The sequence below is a fragment of the Scyliorhinus torazame genome, chromosome 5, assembly GCF_047496885.1.
Source record: "Scyliorhinus torazame isolate Kashiwa2021f chromosome 5, sScyTor2.1, whole genome shotgun sequence".
In the NCBI taxonomy this organism is placed as follows: Eukaryota; Metazoa; Chordata; class Chondrichthyes; order Carcharhiniformes; family Scyliorhinidae; genus Scyliorhinus; species Scyliorhinus torazame.
The window spans coordinates 167,681,496-167,706,520 of record NC_092711.1 but is presented as its reverse complement, the minus strand read 5'-3'; the positions used below and the strand labels follow the sequence as shown (position 1 = coordinate 167,706,520).

Below are 25,025 nucleotides of genomic sequence, written 5' to 3'. Positions count from 1 at the left end.
AGAGACCTGGGCCAAGCTTTCCAGAGTCTGCACCCTCCCTCGATTCACATCCGCACCTTCCAGAATGAGAAAATAAATGGAAAGGGGGAGAAAATAAGGCGTTTTACTCACAGATGTTAGAGACAGGAGGGAGGTTTCAGTCTGTGTGAGGCCCCAGTTTTGCTCATTGTCCAGCTTCCGCATTCAGACAACGGGGGAGCTGATTGGATGGTGGAAGAGAGTCCTTCCGGTTCACCAACTCTTCCCATTGGTCAACAACCTTCCGGTGCATGCCTAGAAATGTGCGGTGACGTCTCAGGGTTCCAGTGCGCATGATCGGCGCACGGACACAGCAGCTCCGCCCCACTCATTGTTCCCCCTCCTCGAGACAAGGTTTCCAGGCAACTGGCTGACAGCTCCGGCCAGAGCGAGAAGCCTCTCAATGATTTTCCCTCCCCCGGCCCGGGACTGCGCATGTGCAAGAGAGAAGAGAGACTGCGCATGTGCGAGAGAAAACAAACTCCCTGACCTTCATGCTGAGGTATTGACCAATGGCAAGAGTTAGGACCGGAAGGACTCTAGTCCTCCATTTCATCAACGCGGGCTTTCTGTGAATTGAGATTGAGCTTCACACCGACTGAAACCTCCTCCTGTCTCCAACATCTGGGAGTACCTCTTTTAATGTCACAATGTTCAACACAGACTCATTTACAGGGCACAAGGCCCAATTACACTTCACATTAACGATTCAACAGTCACTGAACACGAAACAGCTGCAAGGCACAAGGCCCAATTACACTTCACATTAACGATTAAACGATCACTGACCACAAAACAGCTGCGAGGCGCCAGGCCCAATTACATTTCACGACAACGTTGTAACAGTCATTGAACACAAACAGCTGCAAAGCGCAGGGCCGAGATACGTTTCCAAATACCTATTAACCAGTCATTTATCACAACCAGCCGCAAGGCACAGGCCCCACGTGTAGTTCAGGTAACAATCAAACAGGTTCATAACTCGAACAGTCGTAAGGCACAAGGCCATGAAACCAAACGACTGTTCTAAAAGTAAAAAGAAACAAGGAGACACAAAGCACAATTACATCGAGGCATCAACCTCCAAACACATACACAAGCAGTCGCGAGGCACAAGGCCCCGAAACCATACGACCACTCCAAAATAAAGTAAAGAGAAAGAGAAACAAAACCCAAAAGTACAACACACGACACAGGCACGTTTCAAGGTAGCGACTCTAAACACAAAAGACAAGCAGTCGCGAGGCACAAGGCCCCGATACAATACGGCCGCTCCAGTACAAATATGACCCACAGGGCCTCAATTCTTTTTAACAGTATCATATCAAAACCCAGGCACCAGGCCTTAAATTACCCCAGAAAAAGTTTAACAGGGTAGAATCCATCACCGAACACTAATCCCTGCTCACCCACCCCCGTTCGGCCCGCCCTGCCACCGACACCCCGGGGGAAAGGCCCCCCCTTGGCTGAGAGCACAGACCCCCGGAGAGCCAGACCCGAGCGCGGCGGAGGAGAGAGGGTTCCCCCCTCCTGGACCCGCCCGAGGGCACAGGACCATTCGGAGGGAGAGCAGTTCCGCACTAACTAGCGTTCCACCACAATTACTAAATACCATTCCGGAGGACCGAAATGTGTTAAATGTTATAGGCTGCTAAATAAAACAAAAGCAAGGAAAACAAGAAAGCAAATCCCTCATTATACATAGAAAAAGTCTATAGAAAAAGTCCATTAATTTTGCAAGTTCCATAACACAGCACTGGCGCTCTTGCCGAAATTTCACAAGGAACAACATGTCCTCAAAGTCCTCCAATGGCAGCGGCCAGAGTCGCTCCAATGTTGGCAACAGTCGACAACGTGGAAGAAAGTCCCAGAGTCAGTCCCAACCGCCCACAGGGCGTCCAGGGGGGCCGAACCCCCGGAGACCCCAGGAACGGCAGCAACCCACCCCGGGCTGCAGGCCGCGGGCCGCCCATCGGGTATCCACTCCCGGTTCCGACCCGCCGCTTCCAGCAGCCTATCCAGCTGCCATCCTTCCTCCATTCCTTCGTCCTCCATTGGGCGAACTCAAACCCGCCGACAGCAAACCTCGCAGTCCGAAGCAGCGTCTCCGCAGCTCAAACGCTGACTTGAAACACGACTGGTCGCAGTACTCCGAAACCGGTCTTCTCCCCTTCCCTCGGGGACCAGGAGCAATGGGCGCCGAGTTGCTGTTTCACCCCATCCAGGAAGCTCCCAGAGGCGGCCTGCCTTTCGAATCGGCCCAGGGGCGGACACCAAGCTCGCACACAACCGCCCAAGCCTCCTCCATTTTTCACCCCAGGAGTTTGGACAGTGTCGGCCGTAGCTCCCACAATCCCCCGCGCTGGGGAACCCGCTCTATCCACCGCACGGGCGGGTGATCAGGTACTGCGCATGTCCAAGGGTGAGGGGAAGCTGCGCATGTGTGGAGGAAAGCCCAGCCCCTGACCTTCCTGTGAGGTGTTGGCTAATGGAGAGAGTTAGGACCGGAAGGACGCTGGTCCTCCAATCAATTATGTGAAAGGAGATTGGGCTTCACACAGACTGAAACGTCCTCCTGTCTCCAACATCTGGGAGCAAAACACTTTCTTTTCTCCCCCTTTCCATTTCTTTTCTTATTCTGACCTTCAATTGGTGACTTACAGCAACTGAAGGGAAAGGATGTGAATCCAGGGAGGGTGGAGACTCTGGAAAGGTTGGCCCAGATCTCTCTCTCTCTCTAACACATTGACACCATTTGCTCCATCAGCTTGACACATTTATTTGTCTGGCCAAAAGAATGGTCTCTTTTATAATGTCCACTATCCCCTGACGCTCTCAGTCCATCTCCAACGGTTCTTTTGCCAGGGCAAACAGCAGCGGGAGAGTGGGCACCCCTAACTCGTCCCCCAGTGCAGCCTGAAATAATCTGAACTCACCCGGTTCGTCCGTATAAATGCCACCGCTGCCTGGTATAACAACCAGACCCAGTCCACAAAACCTGCCCAAATCCAAACCGCCCCAGGACCTCCGACAAATAGTCCCACTCCACTCGATCAAAGGTTTTCTCTGCATCCATTGCGACCACCACCTCTACCTCTCGTCCCTCTGGAGGTATCATGATCACATTGAGTAGCCTCCTGATGTTGGCCGCCAGATGTCTTCCCTTCACAAACCTGTCTCATACTCCCCTATCACCCCTGGGACACAATCCTCTATTCTCGAGGCCAAGATTTTAGCCAACATTTAGCAGGGAGATCGGTCTCTATGACCCACATTGTTCCGGGTCCTTTTCCCACTTCAAAATGAGGAAGAACAAAGCCTGCAACAACATCGGGGGGTGCACTCCCAGCTCCCTTGCCTCGTTAAAATCCCTTTCCAGCAGCGGCCCCAATACCCCCCAAGAATGTCTTCTAAAATTCCACCGGGTACCCGTCCGGACCCTTGCCCAATTGCATCGCCCCCCAGCCCCTCCACTGCTTCTCCCAACCCAATTGGTTCCCTCCACCAGCTCCTCATCCACCTTTGGGAACTCCAACCCCTCTATAAATCGCCTCCGCCCCGGCTGGGGGTTCTGACTCATACAGCTTGCTATAAAAGTCCCTAAACAACCCATTCACTCCCGCGAGGTCCAAGACCATATTCCCTCCCGCGTCTTTAACTTTCCCGATCTCCCTCGCAGCCTCCTGTTTCCTCCACTGGTGCACAAGCATCCTGCTTGCCTTCTCCCCATACTCATACACCGCCCCTCTCACCCTTATCAACTGCCCCACCACCGCTGTTCTGTTCCAGGGACAGGGTCACTTTCTGATTAAAGGGGCCGGATCTCTGTTCTGTTCCAGGGACAGGGTCACTTTCTGATTAAAGGGACAGGATCTCTGTTCTGTTCCAGGGACAGGGTCTCTCTGATTAAAGGGATAGGATCGCTGTTCTGTTCCAGGGACAGGGTCTCTCTCTGATTAAAGGGACAGGATCTCTGTTCTGTTCCAGGGACGGGGTCACTTTCTGATTAAAGGGACAGGATCTCTGTTCTGTTCCAGGGACGGGGTCACTTTCTGATTAAAGGGACAGGATCTCTTCTGTTCCAGGGACGGGGTCTCTCTCTGATTAAAGGGACAGGATCTCTGTTCTGTTCCAGGGACAGGGTCTCTCTGATTAAAGGGACAGGATCTCTGTTCTGTTCCAGGGACGGGGTCTCTCTGATTAAAGGGACATGATCTCTGTTCTGTTCCAAGGACAGGGTCTCTCTCTGATTAAAGGGACAGGATCTCTGTTCTGTTCCAGGGACAGGGTCTCTCTCTGATTAAAGGGACAGAATCTCTGTTCTGTTCCAGGGACAGGGTCTCTCTCTGATTAAAGGGACAGGATCTCTGTTCTGGCGAGGGTGTGGCCAGGGGGTCCACAGACCCGGCTATTTATTTTGTGGAGGCCGAGAGCTTTTCGTGGCGTGGCTGCCAGCCCCTCACTGGTCGCAGCATCGGGGAGGGGGCTGCACCGATTGTTTCCATGTAAAACGCCACAGATCCTCCGCACTTAGCCTCGGAATTGGAGAATTTGGCCCAGGATCTCTCACTGATTAAAGGCACAGGGGGCGGGATTCTCCGCTTGCCGACGGCGATTTTGTAATCAGCGATCAGGCAGAGAATTCCTTTTTCCGACCGAATCGGGGGGTGGCGGCGGTTTTTGGACGCTCCGCACCCTCCAAAACGGCGTCATCGAGGAGTAGCCGCATGCCATTGGGACGGCCTCAGGATGTTAGTTGAAGGCCCTCCCCTGATGCTCCGCCCCCGATGGTCCGAGCGCCCAACCACGCAGTTGACGTGTGGGCCCAGCCGTGCGGCAACCTGCGTGGCGGCTGCGCACTGTGTCCAGCGGCTCCACAGTCAGCAGGGGGGTGGGGTGAGAGGGGGGAGCCTTGCTGCTGGCCGGGGGGAGGGAGGGGGGGCTTCAGCGAGGGGAGGTCCAGAGGGCCACTATCTGGCAGATCAGGTCCGTGCGCGGCCGACCCCATGTACAGCACGACTGCTGCAGGTCGTCGCCATGCACATGTGCGGCCACAGACCCAGCAATTCTCTGGCTGTTTATTTTGTGGAGGCCGTGCGTTTTACGTGGCGCGGCTGCTAGTCCCTCTCCGGTCAGAGGATCGGTGCTGGGACCTCGCCCATTTTTCCCACTTAAAACGCCAGATTCTCCAGACAGGCCCAAAATCGGAGTATGTTTCAATTCTCTGTGAATAACTTGCACAGCAAACTCAAGGTAAGATGAAATAAAGAGGTTGGTTTATTTTTACACACACGGCGAGAGGGGTTTCCCAACATCCACCCACTTTTGCACTCGTACAATAAACGGGGGATAAGGAAAAAGGAAGAGGGTTCCGGGAATGACCACAATAAAATACAAGTTATGGTTTTCCATGTGTCCAGAATCCAAAGTCTAATGGAAAGTTCCTTCAGAGGGAGGTTTACTGTTGCGGGCGATCCATCTTTCCAGCAGTGAGACTTCCACGATGGGGGAAGACACGGAGAGTGAGTCAGTCTGGGGGGAACAAGAGCCAATGTTTCAGCCATTTGCAGGTTTTTTAATTTATATTTTTATTGATGTTTTTCCCTTTTAACAAATATCCAACAAAAGCTCAGGATCGGTGCAGCACAGCAGAAATGTCTCAGCAATACAGAAATACAGGAGAGGACAGGAGGACGACAATACAGATGGATCAGTGTAATCATTAAGTTTGGTGCATCCGTATGTACCAATGGATATCCTGGAGAACAAGGGAGAAGAAGAAAAAGCCATGAAAACATGGTGAAACGGTGCACACCTTCCCACGTAGCGAGTGCTCGCATCGACCAGCAGAATCCAGGATAAGATCACGGTGCCAGGTTCAGGCGGGTGTCAGAACACATCTCCCCCAGCTCCAGTCACACCAGAGGCATCAATAACACATCCTTATGTCCCCTTCTCGGGTACAAGACCTGTCTATACCTTTGCAGGAACCAGTCAATGATTTTTCCCCCAAAAAATAACAAATAAATTTCAGGAAAAAATCAACAAGGACACTCGACCTAAAAGGCACAGCACAGAACAATCATTACTCAACACAATTACACAGAGAAGACCAGCAAATATTCACACAATTGGTTCAAATTCTAACCGATGCAGCTTCCAAGAGACTAACAGTAACAGGATAAAAAAAGTACTACCAAAAGCAGAGGATCTCAGGATAACAGGGACCAAGATACAGCCCTGAGCACACGGTCCACTGACGTACGCCCCTCACCACAAGCCTCATTCGAAACCTCACTCAGCCTCTCAGGACACCCCGGCCAAGAAGGAACCTCCCAAGCAAAAGGGGGCAACAGGGTGCCTATCTCCCCTCTCAGCCTCACCCTCAGACCCAATGAGAGCTCAAACATCAATGATCCACAACACTCAAACTCTCACTCAAACCCTCCAACCCACAGGTTACTACCTCCCCAGTGGAACCTATCCCGAGAGGATTGATTAATGATTTGATTGATTTGTTTTATTGTTACGTGCACCGAGGTACAGTGACAAGTATTGTTCTGCGTACAGTCCATACAAATCGTTCCATACATGAAAAACAAAACATAGGACATAGATAAATACACAATGTAAATGCATAGACACAGGCATCGGGTGGAGCATACGGAGTGCAGTACTACTCAGTGGAGAAGGTGTGTGAAGAGATCACTTCAGTCCATAAGAGAGTTATTCAGGAGTCTGGTAACAGCAGGGAAGAAGCTGTTTTTTATCTGGTAGTGCGTGTTCTCAGACTTTTGTATCTCACTGCCTGATAGAAGAGGTTGGAAGACAGAATAACCCGGGTGGGAGAGGTCTTTGATTCTGCTGCCTGCTTTCCCAAGGCAGTGGGAGGTTGTTATAACCTGCCTACTTACCATTGGCTGGGGACTAATGACTATCCCACAATCCTGTGGGAGTATGAGCTTCCCCAATGAGGGGGGGCGGAGAAACCACTAGTAAACTCCTCGTATAAATAAAGCTGGCCACTTCAGGAACCAGCAGGAAGGAGTATGTAGCAAGGGAAGTTACTGCTACTGTTATGTATATATGTTATAGTAAATAAATGTTATTACTTTGTATCCTTAAAACTCGTGCTGGATTCTTCGTGGCCCTTACAAAAGAGGTGTAGACAGAGTCAATGGATGGGAGGCGAGTCCGTGTGATGGACTGGGCTGTGTTCACTACTCTCTGTAGTTTCTAATGGTCTTGCCCCGAGCAGTTGCCATACCAGGCTGTGGAGGAGGACCACAGGAGGAGCAGACCAGGGGCCTCCAAAGGGGACAACTCAGGAAGGGAAACTCACTCCACCACCCAACAGACCCTCCGCCTGACCCAATAAGCAGAGTTACTCCTGCCCTGCCCGAGCCGATCAAGTGACCACTGCCACTCCCAGGCAGCCAAGAGAATATTGAAGACGACAAGTGGAACAAGAATTAACTGACCACACCCAGTTCCTCGTGCTCACTCGTCCCCTTGGTTCTCTCATGTTTTTGGGACGATTTCTGTGAAGACAGACTCACATTGTTTAGTTTCTCTGCCATTTCCTTATTCCCCATTATAAACTCTCCTAACGGACTCACATTGGTCTTTGCTAATCTTTTCCTTTTCACATTCTTATTGGAGCTTTTCCCAGTCGGTATTTACGTTACTCGTCAGTTTGATCCCATATTCTATTTTCTCTTTATCAATTTATTGGTCCTCCTTTGCTGAATTCTAAATCAATCACCAATCCACAGGCATACGGTTATTTTGGCCTCTTTATGAGCCTCTTCCTTTGATCTAATGGAATCTTTAAATTTTCTCGTTAGCTACAGTTGCATCACTTTTCCTGTGGCTGTTTGTTCCTTAAAGGAGTCTACATTTGATGTCAACATGTAATAATACCTTAAAAATTAGTGATTGCCTGTCTATTGTCATACCTTTTGTTGTAATGTCCCAATCTACCACAGCACAACTTGCCTTTCAAACCTCGACAGTTTTCTTTGTGAAAAACACGTGGGTAAATTAAACAAAGGAACCATGTAACCACCATAGCCCATCTTCATGGCAACGTGGCATGCTTTCAGAGGTTCCAAACAGAAATGGGAACTAAATATCTTCCAACCACTGTTGCTATATTTACTTGCTATAAATATGGCAGCTAATAAGGTTGCCCTTCTTAATCTAGATATGAATAGGATATGCTTTCAGAGTCGCCAGGTAACACATGATACCGCCACAAGGTTCAACCGGATATTGATCAAAGACCCCAAACAACCAGTTCGTTAGTTCAAGATCAATAATACTTTATTTACACACAAGATTAACTTACACATGCAACATAAACACTACGAGCTAAATTACACCTATCACTATGACAAACTGTACTTAACTTCAGGCATCCGGCTTAGGTCAGAGGAACAGTGGCCTTTGTTCGAACCTGGATCTGCTGGGTCTGGAGAAGTAACTGTGGTTCAGCTAGGCTCATCCGTCTGGTAGCGAGCATTGAACGTGAACTTGCTCCTTGTCGAGGTGTTGCAGATGGAGTCAGACGTTGCCGGAGCGCCAGGTCCAAAAGAGACCGAACACATGGCAGTGTCTCTCTTTATCCTTGGGGGGGTTTCGCGCTCTTTTGGGCGGTTCTTAGGTTTGGACCCAATAATTCGGCAGTCCTCGATCACTGCTTTCGATCTGAGCCAATAAAGGGGCGGGTGCTTTGATGGCTGGGCGTGTCCTGAGCGGTCATTGGCCTTGGCTGTTTATGCTTCCTGAGTAAAGGGAGTGGCACCGATGTGTCTGGAATTGTGTGGCTGGAATTGTATCGGATACCCGAGTACCAGTTCCTTTGTCTTAGGGAAATGGGTCATTAGCATGCAAATCGGCCGGGGGTTTCGATTATGTCTGGTTCTGTTTACAAATATACATTTAGGCTCTGAGCCTGCCTGAATCTTACATTGGCCATATTTCCCTTGAGGCTTTGCATGTTTCCCATGTTTCTTTATACGTGGCCATCCCAGATGGCTACACCACCAAACACCCTTTCACTCTGTGATCCTCGTGAAAGTTGAAGCCAGGAATTCACAACATGGCTCAATGATCATCAGCCCACTGGAGGGAAATTTGTGAGACCAACCAGTCCAGCAGGAAGATAATCTCCGCCCATCCCTATTGATCAACTGTCACAATTAACAAAATGCAGTCCTGGATGCAATTGAGAGCAGACCAGCGGAATCCAACCCCTGTAATCAGCTGTGAACTTGGGGTGTGAGCATGTGCGATGAAACACAAAATCTCTCCTACACTGAGAGCAGATGAACGGCCTCTCCCCAGTGAGAACTCGGCGGTGTCTCCAAAGTTGGGATGGATCACTGAATATCTCACCTACTCAGAGCAGGTGAACGGCCTCTCCCCAGTGAGAACTCGGCGGTGTCTCCAAAGTTGGGATGGATCACTGAATATCTCACCTACTCAGAGCAGGTGAACGGCCTCTCCTCAGTGTGAACTCGCTGATGTCTCTGCAGGCTGGATAACTGAGTGAATCCCGTCCCACACCGAGAGCAGGTGAACGGCCTCTCCCCAGTGTGAACTCGCTGATGTCTCTGCAGGCTGGATAACTGAGTGAATCCCGTCCCACACCGAGAGCAGGTGAACGGCCTCTCCCCAGTGTGAACTCGCTGATGTTTCTGCAGGCTGGATAACTCAGTGAATCCCTTCCCACACTGAGAGCAGGTGAACGGCCTCTCCCCGGTGTGAACTCGCTGATGTCGCTGCAGGCTGGATAACTGAGTGAATCTCTTCCCACACCGAGAGCAGGTGAATGTCCTCTCCTCAGTGTGAACTTGCTGGTGTGTCTGCAGGCTCGATAACCAAGTGAATCCCTTCCCACACTGAGAGCAGGTGAACGGCCTCTCCCCAGTGTGAACTTGCAGATGTTTCTGCAGGGCAGATGAACGTTTGAATCTCTTCCCACACTGAGGGCAAGTGAACGGTCTCTCCCCAGTATGAACTCTCTGGTGTGTCCGCAGTTGGGACAACTGAGTGAATCCCTTCCCACACTGAGAGCAGGTGAATGGCTTCTCCCCAGTGTGAACTCTCTGGTGTGCCTGCAGGGTAGATGAACGACTGAATCCCTTCCCACACTGAGAGCAGTATAATGGCCACTCCCCACTGTGAACTCTCTGGTGTGACTGCAGGATGTATAACCGAGTGAATCTCTTCCCACACTGAGAGCAGGTGAACGGCCTCTCCCCAGTGTGAACTCGCTGGTGTCTCTGCAGGTCAGATAATTGCGTGAATCCTTTTCCACACTGAGAGCAGGTGAATGGCCTTTCCCCAGTGTGAATTCGCCGATGAATTTCCAGCACAGACGGAGCTGTGAATCCCTTCCCACAGTCCTCACATTTCCATGGTTTCTCCATGTTTTGGGTCCCCTTGTGTCTGTCCAGTTCGGACAATCAGTTGAGGCTTCGTCCACACACAGAACACGTGTACGGTCTCTCCCCACTGTGAATGGTGCAATGTTTTTTCAGGCTGTGTAACTGGTTAAAGCTCTTTCCACTGTCAGTGCTCTGGAACACTCTCACTCGGGTGTTTTTCCAGTCTCAATGATGTTTAAAATCTTTTGAAGTTGACAGATGAGGCAAACATTTCTCCTTCTAGATTCGAAGGCCAATGATATTCAGGTCCCAAGGAATTGAGGGACTGTCAGATCCAGACGACATGTATTAGATTTCGGTCTGTAATTTGTCCTCTTTGAATCTCCTGTTAAAACAATTTACAAAAGACATCACTGTCAGTGCAGGATAGAAATTCAGAACTATTCTAGTTTCTCTGGAACTTTCTTTTCTCTTGCATTCCGCAACATCTGTAAATCTCCGTCCCACACACTCTCCCTCCATTCTCACTCTGCTGTACCTAATATTCACCCTCCCAATTCTTCTGAAGGTGCTGATTCAGGCTGATTGACAGATCCATGCTCACTGCTTCCTGTCCTGGACACAGGGACCATAACAAATTGGAGCTGCAGTTGGCCATTCGAACCTACTCAACCATTCAATGAGAGCATTGGCCGATCTACCTCAGCACCATTTTCCAACACTATCCCCCATATCCCTCGATAACTTGACTCCCTTGAAACGTTAGCAATCTCTGTCTTGAAAATACTTAATGACCGAGGTTCCACAGTTCTCTGGGGTGGAGAATTCCAAATGCTGACGGGGGAGTGAGGGGAAGATGTGTTTGGTGGTGGAATCATGCTGGAGTTGGCAGAACTGGCGGAGGATGATTTCTTCAATGCGGAGGCTGGCAGGGTGAAAAGTGAGGACAGTGGGGATTCTATCCTGGTTCTGGGAGAGAGGAGCGAGGGGGAGGGCAGAGGTGTGGGAGATGTGTCGGTCACGGTTGAGAGCCCCGTCGACCACAGTGGGTGGGAAGCCACGGTTAAGGAAGGATGAAGACACGTCAGCAGCACCGTTTTGGAAAGTGGCATCATCGGAACAAATGCGACGGAGGTGAAGGAACTGAGAGAATGGGATGAAGTCCTTACAGGATGTGGGATGTGAAGTGCTGTAGTCGGCGTAGCTGTGGGAGTCGGTAGGTGTGTGGTGGATATTAGTGGACAGTCTATCTCAGAAATTGAAATAGAAAGGTCAAGGAAGGAAAGGGAAGTGTTGGAGACAGACCATGTGGAGGTGATAGAGGGGTGCAAACCGAAGCAAAATGAATATATTTTTCCAGGCTTTGCAGAACACCTCCGGTCCATCCGCAAGCAGTTCCCAGACCTTCCTGTCACTTGCCATTTCAACTCACCGTCCTGCTCTCAGTCCACATGTCCATCCTTGGCCTGCTGCAATGTTCAGGTGAAGCCCAGCGCAAACTGGAGGAACAGCACCTCATCTTCCGATTAGGCATGTTACACCCTTCTGGACTTAACATTGAGTTCAACAACCTCAGACTCTCCACCAACTTTACCCCATTTTTATCTATCAATTTATTTTCATTTCTTCCATTGATCGTTTTTTTCCCTCCCCATTATTTTCCTCCCCTCCCCCCATTCAAATTATTTCAAGTTGCCCTTTACACACTGCTCACCTTTATTCTGACATTCACACATTCTAACCTTTTTATGTACCACTATCAGCCCTTCTTAGCCTTAACAACCACCCTTTGCATTCCTTTTATCTTCTGTTCTCGACATCTTTGTCTGTATCTCCACCTATTGCTGGCCCCTATCCAGCCCCACCGCTCCATTCCACCCCTCCCCCAATACAGTACAAATCTGACCCCATTTCCAGTTCTCTCTAACTGTCACAAAGAGTCATCCAGACTCGAAACATTAGTTCCCTTTTCTCTCCACAGATGCTGTCAAACCTTCTGAGATTGTCCAGTATTTTCTGTTTTTGTTTAAGATTCCAGCATCCACAGTAATTTGTTTTCATAATAATATATCTAAACTGTGCCATGTAAAACCACTAGACATATCTCTGTCCGACATTTATTTACTGTTCCTTTAAATTTTAGCCAACTCTAATAATAATAATCTTTATTGTCACAAGTAGGTTTACATTAACACTGCAATGAAATTATTGTGAAAAGCCCCGAGTCGCCACATTCCGGCACCTGTTATAGAATTTACAGTGCAGAAGGAGGCCATTCGGCCCATCGAGTCTGCACTGGCTCTTGGAAAGAGCACCCTACCCAAGGCCACACCTCCACCCTATCCCCATAACCCAGTAACCCCACCCAACACTAAGGGCAATTTTGGACACCAAGGACAATTTAGCATTACCAATCCACCTAACTTGCACATCTTTAGATTGTGAGAGGAAACCGGAGCACCCGGAGGAAACCCACGCACACACGGGGAGGATGTGCAGACTCCGCACAGACAGTAACCCAAGCCGGGAATCCAACCTGGGACCCTGGAGCTGTGAAGCAATTGTGCCAACCACTATGCTGCCGTGCTGTTCGGGTACACCGAGGGAAAATTCAGAATGTCCAAATTACCAGACAGTACGTCTTTCGGGACTTGTGGGAGGAAACCGGAGCACCTGCAGGAAACCCGCATAGACACAGTGAGAACTCTGGGGAAACCAACCCTTTTAATTGTGAACATTAGGAAAGAAACCACCCTTTTAGCCAAACAAATAAATGTGTCAAGCTGAGGGAGCAAAGGATGTCAATGTATTTGAGAGAGAGAGAGACCTGGGCCAAGCTTTCCAGAGTCTGCACCCTCCCTGGATTCACTTCCTATCCGTTCAGCTGCTGCAAGTCACCAATTGAAGGTCAGAATGAGAAAAGAAATGGAAAGGGGGAGAAAAGAAAGTGTTTTACTCACAGATGTTGGAGACAGGAAGAGGTTTCAGTCTATGTCATGGTCAATCTTCATTAACACATCTGCCTTCTGATTGGCTGGAGGACCAGAGTCCTTCCGGTCCTTCCACTTTCCCATTGGTCAACACCTCAGCAGGACGGTCAGGGGGCGGGCTTTCCTCCACACATGCGCAGATTCCTCTCACCCCTGGACATGCGCAGTACCTGATCACCCGCCAGTGCGGCGGGTAGAGCGGTTTCCCCAGCGCGGCGGATTGTGGGAGTTGCGGCCGACACTGCCCAAACTCTTGGGAATGGGATGAAAAGTGGAGGAGGGGCAGTGACCTCACCCTGACACAAAGTACATGTTGGTAGTCACGGGAATTGATTGTGACGTTCGCCCTTAGCACCTGGGGAGGGCAAAAAGTGAGAGTGAAACTGAATCCGAGAGTCAGCATCTTCACGGGAGGAGACTTGGGGAAAAGCAGGAGGACAGAAGGATAAATTAGTGTTAAAATCAATAGTGAGGAGAGCATGGGTGGGGGTCAGACATTTATAGTTTGAGAGGAAGAAGGCTTTTCTCTAACAACTAGAATTGTCAGTTGTGAATTTCTATTCTGTAATCACAGCGATGACTTTTTAAAAAAACATTTTTTTATATAGATTTAGAGTACCCAATTATTTTTTCCCAATTAAGGGGTAATTTAGCAAGCCAATCCACCTTCCCTGCACATCTTTTTGGGTTGTGGGGGTGAGACCCACGCAGACACGACGAGAATGTGCAAACTCCACACAGACAGTGACCCAGGGCCGGGAGTGAACCCGGGTCCTCAGCACCGTGAGGCAGCAGTGCTGACCACTATGCCACCCTGATGATGTCAATCCTATCACACCCATTAAATTCTCTATCAGGTCAGTCTTCAACCTTCTCTTCCCCAGGGGAAATATCCCCAACCTGTTCAATATCTCCTGAAACTTAAACACTCTCAGTTCTGATATCACCCTTGTTAATCTTTCTTGCACATCCTGAAGGCCCTATCTCTGTTTTAAAGGGTATATAATTAATATTTAGATTCGGTTTAATTTGATTGAAGGTACCTTACTTACTCAGTTCCAAATTTACCCTCTAAAATGCTTCAATTCGAAAGAGGCTTAACAATCAGGCAAGAGAGGACTGTGAAATGTCAATTTCTATTTTTTAAAAGCAGTTTACTGATGAAGTACACGAGTGACGTTCACCACCTCAATTGGGTGACCTGTCCTGGTAGAAGTGTGAATCTTCCTCAGGTTCCTGAACCAACAGTGATTTCCTAAATTCCTGCCCGGGAGCACTCCCGTGTCTCCACGACTAGAGTCCAACTTACAAAACCCAAAATCACTCACAAATCCCACTTTTACCTCTTGAATTAACATTACAACAGGTCTGATTCAAGATGAGGTAATCAGACAATTGGTCATTATTGTCACTGGGTTAATTTTATTGGATTTAACCATTGATGTAAATTGCTCCTTGGAGCAGAATAATGGGACTGTTCAGGATCTTTCTATTATCTGAGTTTAGACAAGATCATGAACGGTTTACATCGAGTAATTAAAGAGAAACTGTTTCCACTGACAAAAGGATTGTTAACCAGAGAACAAGATTTAAGGTCATTCACATAAAAACCAGTGGGGAAATGAGGAAGATGAAACTTGATCCGGAATGAAATGAAATGAAAAAATGAAATGAAAATTGCTTATTGTCACAAGTAGGCTTCAAATGAAGTTACTGTGAAAAGCCCCTAGTCGCCACATTCCGGCGCCTGTTCGGGGAGGCTGGTACGGGAATTGAACCGTGCTGCTGGCCTGCCTTGGTCTGCTTTAAAAGCCAGCGATTTAGCCCAGTGTGCTAAATCAGCCCAGAATGCACTGCCTGACAGGCTAGTGGAAGCAGATTCAACACAGGGAGATGGATAATTAGAAAGGGACTAGTTTTCAGGGTTCATGGGGAAAGGGCATGATAGTGGGACGAATTGAGTACTTCTTTCAAAGAGCCAGCACAGGCACGATGGGCCGAATGGCCTCCTGTGCAGTGAGATTCTGTGGTCAAAGATAAATAAATGTGTGTCTGCAATATGTACAGTGATGTCAATAACGCCTGGAATTCTGTTTTCCCAGTTTCAGAGTTGTCTCCCTTTTCTTCCAATTTGATTTTAGACAAGGAGAACAGAAGCAAATGGCTTTCAGTACATTGAGCAGCCCCGATGTCTATTCTCAGCCAGCGTTACACAGAGGGGCAAGGTGTGGATTCTCAGACCAGCAAGTCAAGACAGCCTCTTTAAATGGGCAGTTCCCACAATGTATTCAGTGACCACACTGGGCGCTCCTGCCGTCCCCATCAGCTGGCTCGTGCCAGGGACCCGGGATCGATTCCCAGCTTGAGTCAGTGTCTGTGCAGAGTCTGCACATTCTCCCAGTGACTGCATGAGTTTCTTCCAGGTGCTCCAGTTTCCTCCCACAAGTCCCGAAAGACGTGCTTGATATGTGAATTCGACATTCTGAATTCTCCCTCACTGTACCCGAACAGGTGCCGTAGTGTGGCGATTACGGTAATTTTATTGCAGTGATAATGGATGCCTACTTGTGACACTAATAAAGATTTTTATTATTAGGTGGGATGAAGTATTGAATCTCTTCCCACAGTCAGAGCAGGCAAACGGCCTCTCGTCAGTATGAACTCGCTGGTGTCTCCACAGGCTGGATGGAACACTGAATACCTTTCCCACACAGAGCAGCAGAATGGTCACACCCTGGTGTGAATGTGTCAATGCGTTGCCACTGTAGATGGACAACTAAATCTCACTGGTGTCTCCGCAGTGTGGATGATCTTCTAAACTTCTTTGTGCAGTGAGAGCAGCTAAACGGTCTCTCCCCAGTGTGAACGCACTGGTGCATTTCCATCGTTTCTCCATGGTGCGGGTGTGTCCTGCTGTCTCTCAAGGTTAGACAATCAGTTGAAGACTCACACAGAATACCTGTACAGTCTCTGTCCGCTGTGAATGGTGCAATGCTTTTTCAGGCTCTTTCCACAGTCAGTGAACTGGAACACTCTCACTCGGGTGTGTGTCTCGGTCTCTTCCAGTCACACTGATGTTTTAAATCTTTTGAAGCAGATAGAACAATCAAACATTGGTCCTCCTGGATTTAAAAGCCATTGATATTCAATGAATTGAGTAACGCTGTCAGATTTCGATATGAATTTTTAAAAAAAATTTAGAGTACCCAATTCATTTTTTCCAATTAAGGGGCAATTTAGCATGGTCAAGCTACCTACCCTGCACATCTTTGGGTTGTGGGGGCGAAACCCACGCAAATACGGGGAGATTGTGCAAACTCCACACAGACAGTGACCCAGAGCCGGGATCGAACCTGAGACCTCGGCACTGTGAGGCAGCAATGCTAACCACTGTGCCACCGTGCTGCCCCCTGAAGTTTGTATTTTAAAAAAATATATTTTTATTCAAGTTTTCAAAATTTTACCATTTGTAAAATAAAAAAACAGACCCAAACCCCAACGCCTCTCACCCCAACTTCCAAACTGCCCTCCTGCTCTTTGACGGTCACCAGATCCCCAAAATATGACACAAACAAAACCCATCTCTGGTGAACCCCTCATCTGCCCCTCTCAGAGCAAATTTCACCTTCTCTAAATACAAGAACTCCATTAGATCCCCCAGCCATGCCGAGGCCCAGCAGGGGGGGGGGGGGGGGGGGGGGGGAAGCTGGTCTCCACCTCAACAGGTCCTGTCTGCAGGCAATCAACAAGGCGAAGGCTGAAACATCTGCCCACTCACCCTTCTGCAGCTCCAGCAGGTCTGATACCCGAATATGGCCTCCAGGGGACCCGGCTCCAAATCCACGTGCAGAACCTGAGACATGGTGCTGAAAATTGACCCCCAACATTTCTCCAACTTTGGGCAGGACCAGAACATATGGACTTCATTGGCTGAACCCCTCCCACGCCGCTCACAGCTATCCTCCCACCCCCTTGTACAACCGACCCATCCTCACCTTCATTAAGTGCACCCTGTGCACAACTTTCAACCGAATCAACCCCAGCCTCACACACGACATGGAGGTGTTAACCCTCCGCAGCGCCTCACACCATAGTCCTCCCTCCAACACCATCCCAAACTCTTCCTCCCACTTGGCCTTAATCCTTTCCACGGACTCCTTGTCCTCCTCCATAATCCTACCATAGATCGCCAAAACAACCCCACCCCCCACTGACAACGAGGGGTACACTGCCAAATTCCGCACTTGCACGAGCCTGCCAGCGACAAGGGGTAAAAGAGATGGAAAGGGGGATAAAAGAAAGTGTTTTACTCAGAGATTGGACAGAGGAGGACGTTTCAGTCTGTGTGAACGTCAATCTTCATTCAGAAACAGAGGAAGCAGCAGCTTCCTGGAGAATCTCTTTGCAGCCATCACCACAAACTCCGCACTCTGATTGGCAGGAAGACCCATGCCCTTCCGGTCCTCCTCGGATTCCCATTGGTCTCTGATGGCGCCAGGATGGGGGCGGGAACAAGCCCACATGGAGCAGGAGCGTCTCCTCCCTCCGGGGCGCTGAGCTGCTGTCCAATCCGCAGCATCGTGTTTCTGTGACCAGGGATATTGCCCCAATGGGAGGCTGAGCTGGTTACGTCCCTCTGAGTCATTTTGACGTCACAATAGAGCGGCCTGAATCTGCCAATAGGAATCACTGCTCCACAATGACGTTTCCGGATTCCAGTGGGCAGACCCGGCGCGCGGGCGCGGCAGCTCTTGTTCCCCCAACACCTCCTCAGGACAAGGTTTCCAGGCAACCGGCTGCGCCACACGGAGAAGCCGCTGGGTGATCTCCGCCACTGCGCACGTCCAAGGTAGAGGAAAAGTCGCGCATGTTCAAGGTAGAGGAAAAGTCGCGCATGTCCAAGATAGAGGAGAAGCTGCGCATGTCCAATGTAGAGGAGAAGCTGCGCATGTCCAAGGTAGAGGAGCAGCTTCGCATATACGGAATTGCCCATCCCGAACCTGTCTCCTCAGAGCGCGGGCTTTGTGTGAATAAAGATTGAGCTTCACACAGATTGAAATGTCCTCCTGTCGCCAACATCTTAGCCCTTTGGCCAATCAAGTCATCACCGATGCATGAAAAACACCTGACTTGCCTACCAAATGCCATTTGTCAGAGCGTGGCCCAAAGCCTTGAATATTATGACATGCCAGGTCATTCAGGTACTTTTTAGAAGGATGTGAGGCCTCTTACACCCTCCCAGGCAGTGCATTCGAGACCATGATGTGGAGATGCCGGCGTTGGACTGGGGTAAGCACAGTAAGAAGTCTTGCAACACCAGGTTAAAGTCCAACAGGTGTTTCGAATCACTAGCTTTTGGAGCACAGCTCCTTCATCAGCTGAGTGAAGAGGTGGGTTCCACAACCACATATATAGACAAAGTCAATGATGCAAGACAATACTTTGAACGTAAGTATTTGCAGGCTATTAAGTCTTTACAGGTCCAGATGTAGCGACTGGAGAGAGGGATAATCGCAGGTTAAAGAGGTGTGAATTGTCTCAAGCCAGGTCAGTTGGTAGGATTCCACAAGCTCAGGCCAGATGGTGGGGGTGAATGTAATTAGACATGAATCCAAGGTCCCGGTTGAGGCCGTACTCGTGCGTGTGGAACTTGGCTATCAGTTTCTGCTCGGCGATTCTGCGTTGGAGAAGGTTTACCGTAGATCAGAGGCTGAATGCTCTTGACTGCTGAAATGTTCCCCGACTGGAAGGGAACATTCCTCCCTGGCAGTTGTCGCACAAAGTCGTTTCATCCGTTTTCGCAGCATCTACATGGTCTCGCCAATGTACCACGCCTCGGGACATCCTTTCCTGCAGCGTATGAGGTAGACCATGTTGGCCGAGTCGCATGAGTCTGTACCGCGTGCCTGTTGGGTGGTGTTCCCACGTGTAATGATGGTACCCATGTTGGTGATCTGGCACGTCTTGCACAGGTTGCCATAGCAGGTGTCGTGGTCGCTGTTCTCCTGAAGTACCATGACCACCCTCTGGGTAAACAGGTTTTTTCTCAATTCTCCCCTAATAATAATAATCTTTTATTGTCAGAAGTATGAAGTTACTGTGAAAAGCCCTTAGTCACCACATCCCGGGGCCTGTCCGGGTAAGCTGGTATGGGAATTGAACCCGTGCTGCTGGCTTTGTTCTGCATTACAAGCCCGCTGAGCTAAACCAGCCCAAAACCTCCTACTCGTAGAATCTCATAGAACTTACAGTGCAGAAGGAGGCCGTTCGGCCCATCGAGTCTGCACCAGCCCTTGAAAAGAGCACCCTACCCAAGCCCACGCCTCCACCCTATGGCCATAACCCCACTTAACCTTTTTGGACACTAAGGGCAATTTATCACGACCAATCCACCGAACCTGCACATCTTTGGAAGGTGCGAGGAAACCTGAGCACCGGAGGAAACCCACGCACACACTGGGGGAACGTGCAGACTCCGCACAGACAGTGACCCAAGCCGGGAATCGAACCCGGGACCCTGGAGCTGTGAAGCAACTGTGCTACCCACTGTGCTACCGTGTTGCCTCATCTTGAACTTGTGTCCACTCTTCAACTAAGGTGAACAGCTGCTCTCTATCCACCCTGTCCATGCCCCTCATAATCTTGTAAACCTCGATCAGGTTGTCCCTCAGTCTTCTCTGATTCACTGAAAACAACCCAAGCCTATCCAACTTCTCTTCATAACTTAACCGTTCCATCCCAGGCAACATCCTGGAGAATGGGCTCTGCACCTCCTCCAGTGCACTTCCATCCTTCCTATATAGTGGCGACCAGAATTGCACACAGTACTCCAGCTGTGGCCTCACCAAAGTTCTACACAATACCAACATGACCTCCCTGCTTTTGAAATCTATATCTCGGGTTGAATGGGCCGGTTAAACGATCTTGTGTTCTTGTGCATCTGATGAATTTGAATGCGGACATTGTGTTCTTGCAGAAGACGCACATAAAGGTGGAAAATCAGATGAGGCTAAGGAAGGGGTGGGTGGGGCAGGGATTCCCGTACCAGCTTAGACATGAAGACAAGGGTGATGGCGCTGTTGGTTAATAAGTGAGTGGCTTTTGAGGTGGGGGAACATTGTGGCCGATCCAGGGGGTGGGTATGTGATGGTTAGTGGGAAGTTGGAGGGGATGCCAATGGTCCTGGTGAATGTTTATGCCTGAATTGTGAATATGTGGACTTTGAGGTGGGTGTTTAGGAGCATCCAGGACCTGGACATCCATAGGCTGATTATGGTTTGTGTTGCCGAGGAGGGAGGCGGGGGGGAGGGAGGCGGGGTGGGGGAGGGGGGGGGGCGGCGGGGGGGTCGCTGAATCAGCACCTTCAAGAAAATTGGAAGGGTGATTATTAGATACAGCAGAGTGAGAATGGAGGGAGAGTGTGTGGGATGGAGATTTACAGCTTTTGGGAATGAGAGAGGAAAGAATGTTCTCTAGGAACTAGAATTGTCTGTTCTGAATTTCTATCCTGTACTGACAGTGACGATTTTTGTAATTTGTTTTTACAGGATATTAGAAAAGGAGGAATTACAGACCGAAATCGCAAAAGTCACATCTCGATCTGACAGTCCTTGGGACCTGAATATCATCGGCCTTTGAATCTAGAAGGAGAAATGTCTGACTAATCTGTCTGCTTGAAAAGACTTTAAACATCAATGTGACTGGAAAAGCACCGAGACACACACACCCGAGTGAGAGTGTTCCAAAGCACTGACTGTGGAAAGAGCTTTAACCAGTTACACAGCCTGAAAAAACGTCACACCATTCACAGCGGGGAGTGACCGTACACGTGTTCTGTGTGTGGATGAGGCTTCAACTGATTGTCCGACCTGGAGAGACTCAAGGACACCCAATACATGGAGAAACCGTGGAAATGTGAAGTTTGTGGGAAGAGATTCCGAGTCCGATCGAAGCTGGAGATTCATCAACGCAGTCACACAGGGGAGAGGCCATTTACCTGCTCTGTGTGTGGGAAGGGATTCACTGAATTATCCAGCCTGAAGTCACATGAAAGAGTTCACACTGTGGAGAAGCCGTTTCCCTGCTCTCAGTGTGGGAAGGGATTCAGACATTCATCCACCCTGAAGTCACATCAGCGAATTCATACTGGGGAGAGACCGTTCACCTGCTCTCAATGTGAGAAGAGATTCACTGCGTTATCTAGCTTGAAGTCACACCAACGGGTTCACACTGGGGAGAAGCCATTCACCTGCTATCAGTGTGGGAAGGGATTCAGTCAGGTATCCAACCTGAAGACACACCAGCGAGTTCACACTGGGGAGAAGCTATTCACCTGCTCTCAGTGTGGGAAGGAATTCACTGCGTTATTCAGCCTGAAGTCACATCAGCGAATTCACACTGGGGAGAAGCCATTCACCTGCTCTCAGTGTGGCAAAGGATTTACTCAGTCACCCCACCTGCAGGCACACCAGCGAGTTCACAGTGGGGAGAGACCGTTCCCCTGCTCTCAGTGTGGGAAGGAATTCAGAGATTTATCCACCCTGCGGACACACCAGCGAATTCACACAGGGGAGAGGCCGTTCACCTGCTCTCAGTGTGGGAAGAGATTCGCTCAGTTATCCAGCCTGACGATACACCAGCGGGTTCACACAGGGGAGAGGCCGTTCATCTGTTCTCAGTGTGGGAAGGGATTCAGACATTCATCCACCCTGTGGAGACATGAGCGATTTCACACTGGGGAGAAGCCGTTCACCTGCTCTCAGTGTGGTAATGGATTCACTCAGTTATCCCACTTGAAGAGTCACCAGCGAATTCACACTGGGCAGAAGCCCTTCACCTGCTCTCATTGTGGGAAAGGATTCCGACATTCATCTAACCTGCAGAGACATCAGCGAGTTCACACGGGGAGAGGCCATTCACCTGCTCTGATTAGGGGAGGCATTGAGTGATCTATCTCACTTGCGGAGACACCGGCGAGTTCGCACAGGGGAGAGGCCATTCATCTGCTCTCAATGTGGGAACACATTTTGTGTTTCATCACAACTACTGAGACACCAACAAGTTCACAATTGATTGCAGGGATTGAATTCTGCTGTTGTTGTTTCTGCTCTCAATTACATTCAGAACTGCAATTTATTCATCCTGTCAATTGGTCAATACGGATAGTCTTTCTACTGGAAAGACTGGTCTTGCAACGTTTCCTCCAGTGGGCTGATGCTCTTTGAGCTTTGTTGCGAATACATGGTTTCCAATTTCACAAGGGTCAAGAGTGGAAATGTGTTGGAAGTTAGAAGATATTTAGTTCCCATTTCTGTTTGGAACCCCCTAAAGCATGCCACGTTGCCATGAAGATGGGCTTTGGTGGTTACATGGTTCTTTGTTTAATTTTTCTGTGTGTTTCTCAAAGAAGGAAACTGTTGAGGTATGAGGGACAGGTTGTCTGTGGTAGGTTGGGAAATTACAATAAAAGGTTAGACAATAAACAGACATTTGCTGGCATTTAAAGATTTATTACATATTTGCAACAAATACACATTCCTTTCAGCAACAAAAATCCACAGGAAAAGTGATGCAGTAATTCTTCCCACCTACTGAGACACCAAAAGGTTCACAATTGATTGCAGGAGTTGGCTTCTGTTATTGTTTCTACTCTCAATTATATCCAGCACTGCCTTTCGTTCATTTTCACAGCTGCTCAGATATAGATTCCTTTAAGAAACAAAAATCCAACAGGAATGGTGGTGAAACCGTAGCGAACAAGAAAAGTTACAGATTCCATTAGATCCAAGGAAGAGGCTCATAAAGTGGCAAAAATAGTCGTGAGCCTGAGGATTGGGAACTAGTTTTAGAATTTAGCAAAGGAGGATCAAGAAACTGATAAAGAGAAAATAGAATATGAGAGCAAACTGGGGAGAACTGGAAAAGCTCCTATAGGAATGTGAAAAGGAAAAGATTAGCAAAGACCAATGTGTGTCCATTCCAGACAGAGACAGGAGAGTTTATAATGAGGAATAAGGAAATGGCAGAGAAACTAAACAATGTGTGTCTGTCTTCATGGAGGAAGATACAGAAATTCTCCCCAAAACATGAGAACACCAAGGGGTTCTCACAATTGTGAGCATGAGTGAAAAAGTAGTACTGGAGAATGTAATTGGATTAAAAATTAATAAATCCCCAAAAGCTGATGCAGCATGGGTTCACAAAGGGTAGGTCGTGTCTGACTAATTTGGTAGAATTTTTTGAGGCCGTTACCAGTGCAGTAGATAACGGGGAGCCAATGGATGTGGTATATCTGGATTTCCAGAAAGCTTTTGACAAGGTGCCACACAAAAGGTTGCTGCATAAACTAAAGATGCATGGCATTGAGGTAAAGTGGTAGCATGGGTAGAGGATTGGTTAACTAACAGAAAGCAGAGAGTGGGGATAAATGGGTGTTTCTCTGGTTGGCAACCTGTAACTAGTGGGGTCCCTCCAGGATCAGTGTTGGGCCCGCAGTTGTTCACAATTTACATGGACAATTTGGAGTTGGGGACCAAGTACAATGTGTCAAAGTTTGCAGACGACACTAAGAAGAGTGGTAAAGCAAAAGGTGCAGAGGATACCTGCCACAGTCGCTGTCTCTGCTGCTGCAGTCTGTGGGCGTTCCGGGGCGGAGTGTATATTTCGGGGATGGAGTCGAGGTCGAGTCGTGGCTGGGCTGGTCGTGGTGGGGGTTGGTAGGGTTATGTTGGCTGTGGGCGGTGCAGAGGAAGTCTGCAGAAGGATTTGGATAAGTTAGGTGAATGGGCTAGGGTCTGGCAGATGGAATTCAATGTTGCCAAGTGTGAGGCTATCCATTTTGGGAGGAATAACAGCAGAATGGATTATTATTTAAACGGTAAGATGTTAAAACATGGTGCTGTGCAGAGGGACCTGGGTGTGCTGGTGCACGAGTCGCAAAAAGTTGGTGTGCAGGTGCAACAGGTGATTAAGAAGGCTAATCGAGTTTTGTCTTTCATTGCTAGAGGGATGGAGTTCAAGACTAGTGAGGTTATGCTGCAATTGTATAGGGTGTTGGTGAGGCCGCATCTGGAGTATTGTGTTCAGTTTTGGTCTCCTTACCTGAGAAAGGACATATTGGCACTGTAGGGAGTGCAGAGGAGATTCACTAGGTTGATCCCAGAGTTGAGGGGATTAGATTATGACGAGAGGTTGAGTAGACTGGGACTGTACTCATTGGAGTTAAGAAGGATGCGGGGGGGGGGAATCTTATTGAGACAGAGCAAATTATGAAGGGAATAGGTAGGATAGATGCGGGCAGGTTGTTTCCACTGGTCGGGGAAAGCAGAACTAGGGGGCATAGCCTCAAAATAAGGGGAAGTAGATTTAGGACGGAGTGTAGGAGGAACTTCTTCACCCAAAGGGTTGTGAATCTCTGGAATTCCTTGCCCAGTGAAGCAGTTGAGGCTCCTTCTTTAAACATTTTTAAGAAAAAGATGGATGCCTTTCTAAAGAATAAAGGGATTCGGGAATATGGTGTACGGGCCGGAGAGTGGAGCTGAGTCCACAAAGATCAGCCATGATCTCATCAAATGGCGGAGCAGGCTCGAGGGGCCAGATGGCCTACTCCTGTTCCTAATTCTTA

The 25,025-nt window shown here is 48.9% G+C and overlaps 2 protein-coding genes across 2 annotated transcripts in view; one reads left to right on the top strand and one right to left on the bottom strand.

Annotated features, from left to right (window-relative positions):
- LOC140422297 (uncharacterized) overlaps nucleotides 1-331 on the bottom strand; it is a 380,604-nt gene extending 380,273 nt beyond the window's left edge. The window contains exon 1 of the mRNA XM_072507320.1: nucleotides 112-331. The gene's annotated coding sequence lies outside the window, so the exon portion shown is untranslated. The remainder of the gene's footprint in view (nucleotides 1-111) is intronic.
- Nucleotides 1-22,888, top strand: part of LOC140418029 (uncharacterized) — a 72,033-nt gene extending 49,145 nt beyond the window's left edge. Inside the window, 1 exon segment of the mRNA XM_072501459.1 lies at nucleotides 21,390-22,888. Coding sequence (XP_072357560.1) covers nucleotides 21,390-22,350 — 961 coding nt within the window. The 3' untranslated portion in view covers nucleotides 22,351-22,888.
- Nucleotides 22,889-25,025: the final 2,137 nt, after the last annotated feature.